General features: G+C 38.1%; 1 protein-coding gene across 3 annotated transcripts in view; it reads right to left on the reverse strand.

Annotated features, from left to right (window-relative positions):
• The window catches only part of PDGFC (platelet derived growth factor C), a 186451-nt gene that overhangs the window by 71595 nt on the left and 100893 nt on the right, over window positions 1-13963 (reverse strand). For all 3 annotated transcript variants that reach the window (XM_074376567.1, XM_010955485.3, XM_074376577.1), the window contains one exon: window positions 6419-6614. In XM_074376567.1, coding sequence (XP_074232668.1) covers window positions 6419-6614 — 196 coding nt within the window. The remainder of the gene's footprint in view (window positions 1-6418; window positions 6615-13963) is intronic.

Below are 13963 nucleotides of genomic sequence, written 5' to 3' on the forward strand. Positions count from 1 at the left end.
TGAAGACTGTACTTAAAGAAATAAAATAATCCCACCCCTACAATTCCAAAACGCAAGAAGAAATCATTTGCACCAAAAGCAGACACAGAGGTACAGCTACAGAAACAATGATTACACGAAACAATAACAACACGTGCTTAACTTGTGACATCAAAACATACAAAGCATTTGAAATCCAACTTCAAATCCTCAAGAAAATCTGGTCCCGCTCCCGACCCCAGACTCCCCAAGGCTGTCCGGTGGTCTCCCTGTCACCGCGGTGAGCAGTAAACTCTGCCCTGTCTTGTCAGCAGGGCATGTGAGCTGGGCCAGGGCTCTTCCCATAGCAGTCCGACGCCCTCAGATGATTTTGTATCTGGGAAGGTGGGTAGATATGAACTCGCCCTAGATATTAAGTTCAACGTGGATTTCCAAGGTAGCCACTTAAAAGCAGAAATAGGTGTATACTTTCTAAATTAGCACAACAGAAAATGGGGTAAGAAGAGAAACTAAACCAATGCAAGAAAAGAAACAGAGAATCAGAAAAATGAGCAGAAACGGAATGGGCAAAATAAATACCAGCCTTTAACCTAAAATATGCATACTGATTTCTACTGAGTGGAATACTACTCAGCCATAAAAATAATGAAATAATGCCATTTGCAGCAACATGGATGGACCTGGAGATTGTCATTCTAAGTGGAGTAATCCAGACAGAGAATGAAAAATACCATATGATAGTATCACTTATATGTGGGATCTTACCAAAAAATGACACAAATGAACTTATTTATAAAACAGAAACAGACTCAAAGACATAGAAAACAAAATTATAGTTACCAGGGGAAAGGGGTGGGAGGGATACATTGGGAGTTTGGAATTTGCAGATACTAACTACTATATATAAAATAGATGAACGACAACTTTATACTGTATAGCACAGAGAACTATATTCAATATCTTGTAGTAACTTACGGTGAAAAAGAATATGAGAACAAATTTATGTATGTATATGTATGACTGAGATATGATGCTGTACACCAGAAACTGACACATTGTAAACTGACTAAACTCCAAAAAATAAAATAAAATAAAATATGCATACTAAGAATCAATGTTCTGGAGTAAGTTCCTAAGTGAAACTATAAAGTTTTTTTAGTTGCATTTTTAATGTTTCTCATGTTCTTCTCACAAGAGACAACCAAAACACACAGACACACAGTAACATGCATGTACGTACACACACACACACACACACACACACACACACACACACACACACACACACACACACACACGAAGGACACAGGAAGGTTGAAAGTAACAGGGGAAAGATTTCCAGGCAAAAAACAACCACAATCACCTGCTGCAGCTACACAAACATCAGACACAATACACTCTGAAGTAAAAACAAAACATTAATAATGAGTAAACCAGCTCAGACCTCTGAGCTCACACGCACCAACCGGCACGATTTAAAAACATAAAAACCCAAACTGACAGCCCTACACCCTACAAGGCAAAGCTGATAAATATACTTATCCTCTGTTAGGAAGCTTTAGCACGTCTCTCTCAGTAATTGGTGTATCAGGAAGAAAACAACATCAGGAAAGATACGGATGCCGCCATCAGCACAAGTGCAAAAAGTGAGGTACCCGCACATCAGGCGACGGTGCCGCCCACAGCGGAAGGGCGGCGCATTCGGAAAATTTAAAAAATGGAAGCAAATGAAGCCAAGTCTTAACTTTCAGATAATCACAAAGGGCCGTATTCACTATCCAAAATACAATTAATTTAGGAATCTATAGTAAAAATGCATTTTAAAAACCTTATAAATTTAACGTAGAAAACCAAACAATATGCTCCTATATATGATCTATGGTTTAAAAGAAGAAAACAATGGATATTATTAAAATCCTCAAGTGACAAAATTAAAATACTACATTATCAAAACTGGCAGGACGCATCTAACACGGGATAGAAAAAGCAAATTCGTGTCACCGAGAATACAATAAGCAACACTCTGAGCAGTCAGTCAGGAGCGCCCATCCCCTCGAGAACATTCCGGCCAGAATCTTTCAGCAAAGCTTAATTACTAAGACATACGCGGGAAAACTGAAATTGAGAGATGTTCTGCAGGACAAACAGGCTGGACTGGTCAAAGAAAACAGCAGTGTTGAGAGAGCCAACAAAAGAGTTACAATAACTGAACGTAATCAATGGTCAATTACTGAATCAAAACATAATAGGAGAAAAAGAAAATAAAGAAGTGGTAACATTTTGGGATCATGGGAAACACTGGAAAATCCACTATGTATCTGGTGATAGTTCGATACTAATGTTACATTTCCTGCACGTGACACTGTTGTAGACAATTGGTTGGAAATCTCCTAGTTCATGAAGTAAAATCTCATCATGTCTGTAACTTACCTTTGAAAGCAAAATGAAAAGAATAAAACATGTTTCTCAAAGGGGGAAAAATGCCTCGTAGGTAAAGAACAAATAATACAAGAAAATCATATACTTCAAATAGTAAGAAAATCTGCATCGATCTTCTTAGTCAATATCAGTATGTAAACAGCAAATCTTTAAATTCCAGGGGCCAAAGGTGAAACAATTTCAGCAACAAACTGAACAACAATAGCACTGGATTATAACACGCTGAATATAATGAATATCCCTGAGTCTATACTGATATAAATGATGGAAGAAATAAAGGAAGGAAAGGAGGAAGGATGGACAGTGTGGGGGAGGGAGGGAAGGAGAAGGCACAGTTTTCTTTACTGAAGAATTCCAAATGGTAGATTGTATATATCCCCCCCTCCAGAAGGTGGAACTTAACCACTACCTCCTTGAACGTGGGCTAGACTTGGTTACCTGTCTCCAAACAACAGCTCATGAGAGGGACTGCGACTCCTCCCCAGACGAGAAGCCCGCCCTGCCCAAGGGATCACAGTCAACAGCATCAGGGTAGGCGGGGTTCACAGCAGGCACCCTCCGCTATGCTATGAACAGAAGGGCGTCTCACCGATCTGGCATCCCTCCTCCAAACTCATCACCCATGGGGAATCATGAGAAATCCTCTGAAGACCCTAAACTGAGGAATATTCTACGAAATACCTGACTAATACTCTTCAAGAGTGTTAAGCTCATGAAATACAAGGGAAGAGAAATTGCCACGGACTGGAAGAGACTGAAAGGCGAGAGGCTAAATGCAATGCTCATACTGGAGAGGCTCCTGAAACAGAAAAAGGACAGGGAGGGGAAAGATGCTGACACCTGAAGAAAGTGTGTAGGTTAGTTAACAGTACTGTGTGAACACTAACCCCGTGGTTGTGCAAAGGTGTCCTGGTTCCAGAAGATGTGGCCACGGAGGGACATGGCATCATGGAAACTCTTTGTGCCACCTTCACCACATTCTGTAAATCTAAAGTTACTCCAAATTTTAAAGTGTTTGATTTTTAAGAGAAGCAAACTCTAAAACCAGGAAGAAGCTGGAGATACGTCCCAATGCAATCGACAACTTAGTAAGAGATAGAAAAAGAGTGAAAGAACTGAAAGCCAGAGAGAATCTTTTTCACAAACCACATGATTTTTTTGCATAAATCCAAAATAACTGCCAGAACAATGATTAAAGTAAAAGAGTTTAGCAAGTTCGCTAGACAGAAGATCGATACTAAGAATCGACTGCATTTCTATACATCAGCAATATACGATTAGAAATGTCACTTTCAAAAAGGGACTTTAGCAACAGTCTATTAAAAACCAAAGAAATAAATGCAAATAATGATGCACCACATCTTTATAAAAGATTTATAAATCCTTAGAAAGAATATTTAAAACCATATGGACAATAAAGACCAGAATAAAAGGAGAAACAAAGTTCTCAAGGACAGGAAGTGTCATTACTATAAGGATGTCAATTCTTTTCCAAATAATCTATTAAATAACCAGAGAGTCCATTAAAAACTGAGCAGAAGGCATGAGGAGGCATGTCACAGAGGAGGAAATCTGAGCAGCTGGAAACAAAGTGAAAAAATCCTCAGCCTTATTAGTCATAAGAAAAAATAGATAGAGCTTAACACTGAGGCACAATTTTACACTTAACCACACTACCCATAATTAGAGGAATGCCAGATGAAAAGGTTGGGGAGGATGCAGGAAAACAAGTTTTTGTATACTGTTGGTAGAAGTGTAAATTGGTCACTGCTAAAAATAATTTGATTCCACCTCGTAAAGCTGAAAAGTATTAATGTCTTAAGATAGCAGTACTGTTCTTAGCTACAGACTCCGAGAACATTTCCTTGCACTTTTGGAGAAAGAACTGGAAACAAGCCAAAGATTCATCAAAGTAGAAGATTCCAGAAAGACTGCCTGTTTATTCAACAAAACACTGTCCATCAGGGAAAACAGAAGATGGAAGCTATCCACATCGACGTGAACTGAAAAACACAGTGCTGCTTAGTCTGCTTGTTTTGAGATGCGTACCAAGTCACAACAGTGAACACACAGCATGGTCCCATCGGATCACGCAAAGCAAGCAAAAAGTAATTTACTTTTCATGGGATAGTACAGAGGGAAATCCGTACATGCAGTAAAATAGAGAAAATCAGGAGACAGAGTCAAAAAGGGAAGTCAGGACAATGATTGTGTTGCAGGACTGAGAAGCAGGTGCTCTCAGGCTGGCACAAGGAAAGGGATCTCAGAACTATCGGAAGAGCCACTTTTCTGGGGTTGAGTCTCAGGCTGAGTGAAGCTGAGTCCCACGTGAGGTGAGGCATTCTGTACGACAGTTTATTTTTTTTTATCATCTGACAATTAATAAATGCATCACAGTCACCCACACATGCACTTCCAGTGCTGCCTCTCCTGCCACGTAAACCACCAGGTGCGCAGGGGCCACGTGGCCCTCCTGGCCCGGACCTGTGGGGACGGGACCAGAGAGCACTGGTCCTCTGGCGAGTGCTGTCCTCAGTCCCTTGTCAATGACCCGGGAGCCTCAGGTCTGCGGTCGGCGTCCATGCAGCCGTGCTAGGCTCACCTGCTCCTCTGCGGGGAGGGCAAAATCTCAGACCCTTGGCAATTTTGACAGGATTATGTGACCCTCCGTATGACGAGAAGGCAAGAGCTGCGGTTTAACGTGGTGATAAACTATCTACAGCACTGTGGGGAAAACGGATTTGAAAATCAGTTTAGTTAGAAACCATGAATGAGACTTCACGCTGCTCACTTGGCTTCTCTGGCCCCTGTGTCCTCACCTATAAAATGAAGGGCTGGAAAACACCATCTCTAACAACAGCTAGGACAACGTCTAGTTCTCAAAGGCTAAGGTTACACATGTAAGGGAAAAAATAACCTGAGCTGCAGAGCCACAGAAAGAAGAAACTGAAACAGAATGTAACTCGCTATATAAATGGTCAGGATACAAATTATGGTGACAGCAAGTATAAAGTTTATTTCATCTGGACTAAAATATTTATCTGTAATACACCGTAAAGCGAAAATTCTCTTTGAACTTGTATACCAAAGAGAAAATAAAGAACCCTGCAGAGAAGCTCAGGGAAAATATTTGCATGATACACAAATGCCACTGAAGTCAAAGTCTCCCATGAGACCGCCCAACCTTGACAAGTGTATGCACACAGGGTTTACGGAGTAGTATTTGTATGCCATGCGGCAGGTGGTCCTTTGCCCGGGTGAAATGCTCTAGCTGACTTTGGTTCGTGAGCACTTCTAGGAGAATTACGGTGAATTTCTACCTGGCCAACTGGAATGTCAGCTGACATTCCTAAATCTGCTTTCAGAACGTGTGTTTCTTCCTTGTGATGAAATATTCAAACTTCTTCGTCCTGTATGTGTATTTATCTATATGTGTACCTGTGGGTACTCTAAGTATCCATGCATACTGCTTTTTCTTTTAATAATTTACTATCTGTTTTATTGAATTGGCTATGAGGAAGCTCAAACGTAAAATTGTGGGCACTAACGGTAACTCTGGCACACTGCATCCCTTTACGTGGCTTTTTAATTCTCTATTCCTTATTTTTTTTAATTAATTAATTTACTTATTTTGACTTTTTCTTTGGGGGGAAGGTAATTAGGTTTATTTATTTACATGTATATTTTAATGGAGGTACTGGGGATTGAACCTCGTGCATGCTATGCTAAGCAGACACTCTACCACTGAGCTATACCCTCCCCCCTCTATTCCTTATTTTAAATTGTTTTACTCTATATGTATTTTTGACCACACATCACCTCAAATTATTTTCGGAAGTAGACAGAAACATACCATAAACAAGGCTGTAAATTTCTTGGCTCATCAGAAAAATATAACAGAACAAAAGATGGCATTGAAAATCACATCATCAAAGTGAAGCAACTGGAAAGACTGTAAGAGTTGTTACACTCTGCGGGCATTTCGAGTGTGATAACTTACTTGCATATGTCATCTTCTGGGTCTTCGAGCCCAAATCTTTCATCAAATGTGAGCTGTATCCACACATTTTCCTCTACTGCTACTAATCTCCACACCAAGACCATATTTCTCGGGTAAGTATGAGGGAACCTCGGACTGTGAATACTTCCATTAGTAGACACAGTAATAATTCGCTCATGCTGGGGATCTTGTACTCCTAAAAGTAAAAACACAGGCATGAACACACACTTAGACATTTTAAAAATTATGGGTTTCAAACTAACTTCTGAAAAAAGTTATCCAATACAAGCCCCAAGTTTCATATGAACCATAATTACCAGATGATCCCAACCTTTAAATGACCTTGAAAAAAGAAATGGGATCAAAATAATGGTCTCAATTCCTTGTTGTAAGGGAACTATCAGCACTCTGTGAAGATACTAAATTATAAGAAATGCTGCAGGACTTCTCAGTGACTTTAAAAAGCTCAAATGAATTTTAAATTTCTAAGAGGAGACTACAGTATAAAATAGCTTCCAAGTTTATTAGACACGGCAACCTTCTGCTCTGCAAAATGCTAAACTACATTCTTAACAACTTCATGTTAATGATCTCTCTCTTTTGATTAGATTGTTGGGGAGAGATGAGGGGAAGGGTGAATTGGTATTGTTGAAAGAAAAGTGTTCATATATCCAGCCACTTAAGAGTTAATGAGACAAAACATGGAAAATGAGCAGCTTTTTATCTGCACAAAGAAAATCCAAGAAGTAAGAGAGTTACACTCTCTCAGGCCATGAAAATCCAATCCATTTAAGTATGCTAAATTCCATTTAAAAAAAGTTTTAAACAATCTTTTACTCAATCTCTAAAACAATTTAAAAGTCCTAAACCAGACGTTGAAGACAGGTGCACGGTATAATTCCCAATGGGGCCTTTTTTTTGGTGCAACTTTCATATACTTGTAATGTTGGGACAACAATTTTAAATTCTACGAGTACCTCTTTGGTTGTCATGATTTAGAGATACACTTTATGATAGTGGACGTTGTATTTGCAGTAATTACAGAGAGATAAAGAGTATTGTTTTATATTATATTATAAACACCACTTTTTCCTTTATTTGTCCTTCTCCCAACATCCAGTCTCAATAAACACATAGTTACTTCCAGAAATATGACAGGTTTCTCATTTTATTTTCTCCTTTCAGGCATGTCCCATCAAACTGTGTAATAAAGACTTGTCTAAGGCCTCTTCAGTCATATGACATTTTACACTAAAGTACATTTTTCTTCTCTCTTCTTTTTTCTATTATATTTTTCTGCCTTTTCCTCTTTAATGCTTTCACTCCCACACCCTAATCCCCCCTCACTTTTTATTAAAGTGTAGCTGATTTACAATGTTGTGTTAGTTTCAGGTGTACAGCTAAGGGATTCAATTATTATATATTTATATATATACTTTTTTAGATTCTTTTCCATTATAGGTTATTACAAGACACTGAATATAGCTCCTGGGCCATACAGTAAGTCCTTGTTGTTTATCTCTTTTATACATAGTACTGTGTATCTGTCCAACATAACTGCCTTTTAACCAAAGAATTCCCTAGTGCCCAATTTCCCTACTCATTACTTTAAACTCTGATTTCACACTGATAATCTCACTTCCCACTCTGGAAGGCAGACTCTAAGTGACCCTGATGTCCCTCACGTGTGTATGACCCCTGCCCAGAGAGGGCAGGAGCTGTGAGGATGGGCTGTAACTCCCCTGATCAGGTGTGTTAACTCTGACTTAATCAAAAGCTAGACTGCAGGGTGGGCCTCGCCTAACAGATGAGCCCATAATGGAAGTTGGGTTCCTCCTAAACTCACAAATTCACAGTGGGAGAGAGACTCAACAGGAGGGAAAGGCTGTGTTTTTTTGGCCTTGAAAAGAGAAGCAGCCAGGTGCCGAAGGTGTGGGAGCTGAGTGCTAGCAGGAAGGCGGGGACTCCATCCCGAGGCCACAAGAGACATCCGTGACTTGGAAGCAGACTCTTCAGCAGCCTCCAGAAAGGACTCAAGGCTAGATGGCACCATGGTTTCAGTCTTGTAGATACTGAGCAGAAGCCCAGTGGCCCAGGCCAGTGCCTGGACTCCTGAGCCCCAGAGCTGCGAGCAAGCAAGGCGTGTTTGATGCTGCTGGTTAGTGGTCCTTTCTTAAATAACAGGAGAGGACTGGCACATCTTACACTATGCACAAAGCTATTTGGACTGCTTGCCCCCAGTCTTCAACAGCAGTTACGGTGATGGTAATGGTGATGACATTTCACTTAGTATTTATGTGACTCAAAATACCTATTTCATAGGGATAGAATCCAATTTAAGAACACTGCTCTAAGAAACTCTGAATTGAAAACACAATGTCAAGGGTCATTCATTAGTTAGAATACGATTAGGGTTAAAGAATATCTGTTTTGATATACATTACTACATATAAAATAGAAAAACAACAAGGACCTCCTGTACGGCACAGGGAATTACATTCAATTTCTTGTAATGAGCTGTAATGGAAAAGAAACTGAAAATGTACACATGTATGTCTATGTATAACTGAATCACTTTGCTGTACACCTGAAACTAACACTGTAAATCAACTACACTTCAATTTTAAAAAAGCAAAAAAATAAAATAAAATAAAATAAAATAAAATGAAATAAAATAAAATAAAATAAAATAAAATAAAATAAAATAAAATAAAAATATCTGTTTTATTGTTAAAATGCCCAACATGATTTTAACAAGTTGTAGTTATAATTCTTAAAGCAAATTTTTTGTTCTCTTAAATGGCTGTTTCAGCAATGAGTCTGGTAGGTGTTATTTTACAGTGTGAAACTTTTAATTAGGAAGACAAGATAAAGACAAACGTAATTTCCTTTAAATATATTCAGTGCATATTATGTGGAGTATCATCATAGTGGTAAATATGCTTTAAGCACCATGAAATTTTTAAATTAAATAGTTTAATTTCAGATGCGCTCCTCCCAGTGCCTAATCTTGTCCCCAACAATAAGTAACCTGAGCAGAAGCAGGCTCCCTCTTATTGGGTACTATTGTTCAATACAGCCATAGGCAATACTGCCAAATATGAGATGATCAATATTTCTCCTATGCACATCATTTATCACCATGACCTATCTCCTAAGAACACAGTTAAATGAATTCTCCTCTATACTGACAAATTTTTTTAAGAAAACAATGATAATTTACTCCTAAAACTAAATTAATATATTGTCAGTTTTCAAAGAATTCTTTTAAAAATGAGACATTTCCCCACTCTGTAAATAGTAATACAATAATCTACATATTTCAGAGGAGTTTTAAAGCACTAGTTTATATCAAGAGTCCTTCTCATTTTGGCAACTAGCATTTTTAAATGAATTATTTTTTTTTCAGTCAGATCTATTAAAATTTACTATTTGCCCCATTCGGTCTCAAAAAGAAAAAAAAAGAGTGCCTTATATCATTCAAGGCCCTCTTTACAAATACAGCAGTGTTTATTCTCTCATATGGAGTCTAGAACACTACATTGCCACTGAAAGACCTGAAGTCTATTTTTATAACTCCAGTCAAAAACACTCATGGCTAAAATGTATATACTTAAATTGAGTTTGCATCTTTTTTTCCTTTATAGTTCACAATTCCATTAAACTATAATTGAACATAATTTAAAGACTGAAAAGCTAGGCCTTAATTGTGGTAAAAGAATTGTAAATGTCCTTTTAAGTTAAATTGCTGCTCCCTCAGATCATCTCAGAATACAGTGAGGTTTGCACCGAATACATATGATTTGCACACGACTGTCAACATTTTATGTAAATCTCAAACAACCAGGCCTTTAATCAAATAAAAGAAGAAGAAGAAGAAACAACAAACACTAGACTAGGTTCTACCAAGTTAAGACTCTGCATTTATAGTTTGGTTGTTTAAAAAAATCATCTTTTCAAACATACAGCTTTACTGGGGTTTTAGGAATGAGGCAAGTATAGATTTTGTGACTACTTTATGGAACGTTTGCTTTTCCTGTGTCCAATGGACAGCACGCTCAGAGAAAGTGCCAATGCAATAAACCAAGTGCTTGTAGCCAAATCATTATCTACGACACGCTCCTTGCAAATGTCCCCTAAACGGGACTAAGTCTTGTTTTATCTAGATAATCAGATTAGCCATGAAAAATGAAAATGCACATAAACACTAAATTTTTAAAAATTAACATTATACACCATATCATTATTATCCTGCTCAACCCTCCTTAAGGCAAAAGCATTGAAAACTAACGTGAAACAAAAACAGAAAAGGAAAGCATGTAAGATTAATAATGTAAATACTGCAAAACTGTCACCTGTGCACAGACACACACAATTCGGAACAAAGAGACATCACACATCTGTACGTAGTCAGTAAGCGTATCATTAAAATCAGAGCGATTTCGCGATATTTGCCCTGCATTTCATACTGTCGGTCCCTTTCAGGTGCCTTTATTATGAATGAGAGAGGGCAGGGATAAGAGAATCATAAAAAGCAATAAAAATGTAATGATTGAAGAAGTTGTATTATTTAAAAAGATAACATCAAAAAAGAATTTTCTGGGCAAGGTAGAATTTGCTCTGCTCACCACTTTTTTTTTTTTTTTTTTGGTCTGTGATAGTATTTCTTTATCTTAATCTTGCTAGTTTTTATATGGCTATTTCTATTTTCAATCTCATTAACTGTCCATTAACAATTTCACTTTTAACAAAAGTTGATTAAACTCATATGACATATATATACATACACACACATATATACATTTGCATACCTATATATTATATGTATATATGGCTAGTTGCTCTGGCTCCATAAATTGGCACCTTTTTGCCTAGAAAATCCAGAGTAATCTCACCTAATCTTTTTCTGATTTTGTAGAGAAAAGGCATACTTGAATTCCACATGCGAACAAGTCACTCTATATACATTCCAAACTATATACAAGTACCCCATTTTCGTGCTTAATATTCTAAATTCTGACGACTAATATAAAAGTACAATAATATGCTAGACAGAAAACTCAGACTCTAGTTTTGGTTTCATCATTGGCTCAATCTACCATTTCCCATACCTTTAAAACAATGGCAAATTAAAACAAAGACAATCAAAAAAGTTAGTGATGTCTACCGCACACCTTTTACAAATTACAAGAATAAATGTTCGCTGAGGAAAAATAAAAGAAGAGATTGCCAGATTAAGTAAGCCATAAAAAACAAATATAACAGTTTAAAATATGCCCAACTGAGGATCTTGAATTTATTCCAGAACGTTGTTAATCATTTTACTCCTCAAGGGGGCGAGCAGTCAGAAATCATACATTGAGAACCCATTAAGGTTCATTCTCTGCACGGAGGGCTTGGGACACCAGAAACAAAACAATGCCTTGTCCTCTTAATGGGACAGCTTCTGGGACTCTAATTTAGGATCATTTCTAGACTACGTATACTAGTAAGCATATTCAATTATCAAAACCCACGTCAGAAGAGCCCTTTTTGGGGATGTAATCCTTCATCCTCATTGTGCACATTCTAATCATCACGTATGAGCTGACCTCTCTCTCTTTCCCACCGCACTCTGACCTTCTAGTGAGGCAGAAAAACTTCTGGGGAAGACGGATTTTCACGTCCACACCTGTACCTCACTTTGTACCTGGCACCTGGCACCTGGCACTGCCTAGTATACACTGGTGCTGTAAAGAAACTTGCTATAGTAGAACACGGCAAAAAAAAAAAAACCCAGTTTCACATATGATTTCAACATTCCATCTTTCATTCCTAAGCTTCCTCAGACTGTACTTATAAGAATAAGCAGCTTTTACAATGCATATTCTTCTCCAGCTAAAGTCCCTTAATTCAAATTGATATTTTACTCAAAGGTCATGCAACCTATGATTATAAGAGATGAACTTTGAGTAAAATATGTGTATGTTCATCTACATATGTATACATATATTTTTTAGCTGAAGGTGACAGGTTTCAGATTACTCATTACTGAGATTTGCCATTTTCTAAACATGGTAACTTATTTTTAAATAAAACATGTTCTATAATTTTACCAGACTGAGAATGCCACAATTATTGTCATTATTTTAACTCTGAAATATGAATCAGTGCTGATAAAACCTGTGATTTTAGGCAAGACACTTGATATCAGGGTTTTTTTTTTTGAAATAAATTAAAGATAACCAGAGGCTGTTTTAAAGTTCAAATGAAGTGGTATTTGTATAAATTAACTACCTTGATAATTACAAATCAGTATTACATGAAGGAGACACTTTGGTCATCATATTCTGTCTAGTTCAAATACAGTGAGGAAGAAAAGTGATTATCAGGTACCAAGTTTTTCTGATAGGAGATTGCTAGGGAAGATAATCAGAATTGTTCAACACGAATACGGAATCCAACTTTCACAAGGATCAAACTGATTAAGCAAGAAGCTGTCATTTTTTGGCAGATATGGCCAATTTCTGATTCCCTCCTACACGCTGACTGAAGAAGGAGGGGAAAAAGATAACTTTGAAGAAATGTTGTCATTTCATTAGCCTGACACTGTAACAGAAAAGAACAAATCTGACTCCTCATTAGCTCTGTTCCTTGGCTCTAACCCTGTGCTCTGTTTCCTGTGCTCAGTCATGCTGGCTCTGCACCTTTTGTAAAAGACTGTTGCTTTAGCCTGAAATATACAGAAGAGCTTATTCTCAAGGCTCTGACCTTTAAGGATATTAACACTTTTGCACTTATATAAAGATAACAAGTTGCAGAACAGAAAATGATGTTTGTTTTGTTAGAGGTTTTACAGGGGCACCATGCCCTGACATACATGGACAGCTGCAAGAATGAAGGATTCCAAAAAGTTTGTACAACCAACCACAGCCCCCCCCCCTTTAGTATAAAAGAAGCCTGAATTCTGACTTGGGGAAGATGGTTCTCCAGAACATTAGTCCCCTATCTTCTCGGTCTGCCAGCTTTCTGAATAAAGTCACTATTCCTTGACCCAACGCCTTGTCTCCTGATTTACTGGCCTGTCATGCAGTGAGCAGAATGAGTTTGGACTCGGTAACAACACTATCTTTTTTAAAAAGGTTTGAATTCTTCTGTGTCTAATAAGAAGTAAAAGAATTCAGCCATTGGCCTCCTATCTAACTATGAGCAACAGCAGGAAATGAGGCCCTGTGTCCAGGGCGTTCACAGCAGACCTTTCACGTGCAGAGAGAGTCTTCACAGTGAGCACCCTCCCAGCTCCCCTCGCCCCCTGTGAAGCACACCCACTTTGACAAAATCCAGAGATACATCTGGAAAGTCAACACGAGTCCATCCCCCTCACTCTATGGGTGGCTCTAATGGGCCAGTCAGAGTGAATCCAATGATTCATTTATTTATTTTTTTTTTCTCAATGGGGATTGGACCATTTTGGGTGCAGACATGAGCTTTAGAACTGCCGTATCCAATAAGCAGTCCTGTTGAATCCGGTCTGATGGAAGAGTCAGTGCCCAGAGGTAGACAGAT

The sequence above is a fragment of the Camelus bactrianus genome, chromosome 2 (genome assembly GCF_048773025.1).
Source record: "Camelus bactrianus isolate YW-2024 breed Bactrian camel chromosome 2, ASM4877302v1, whole genome shotgun sequence".
NCBI classification, from domain to species: Eukaryota; Metazoa; Chordata; class Mammalia; order Artiodactyla; family Camelidae; genus Camelus; species Camelus bactrianus.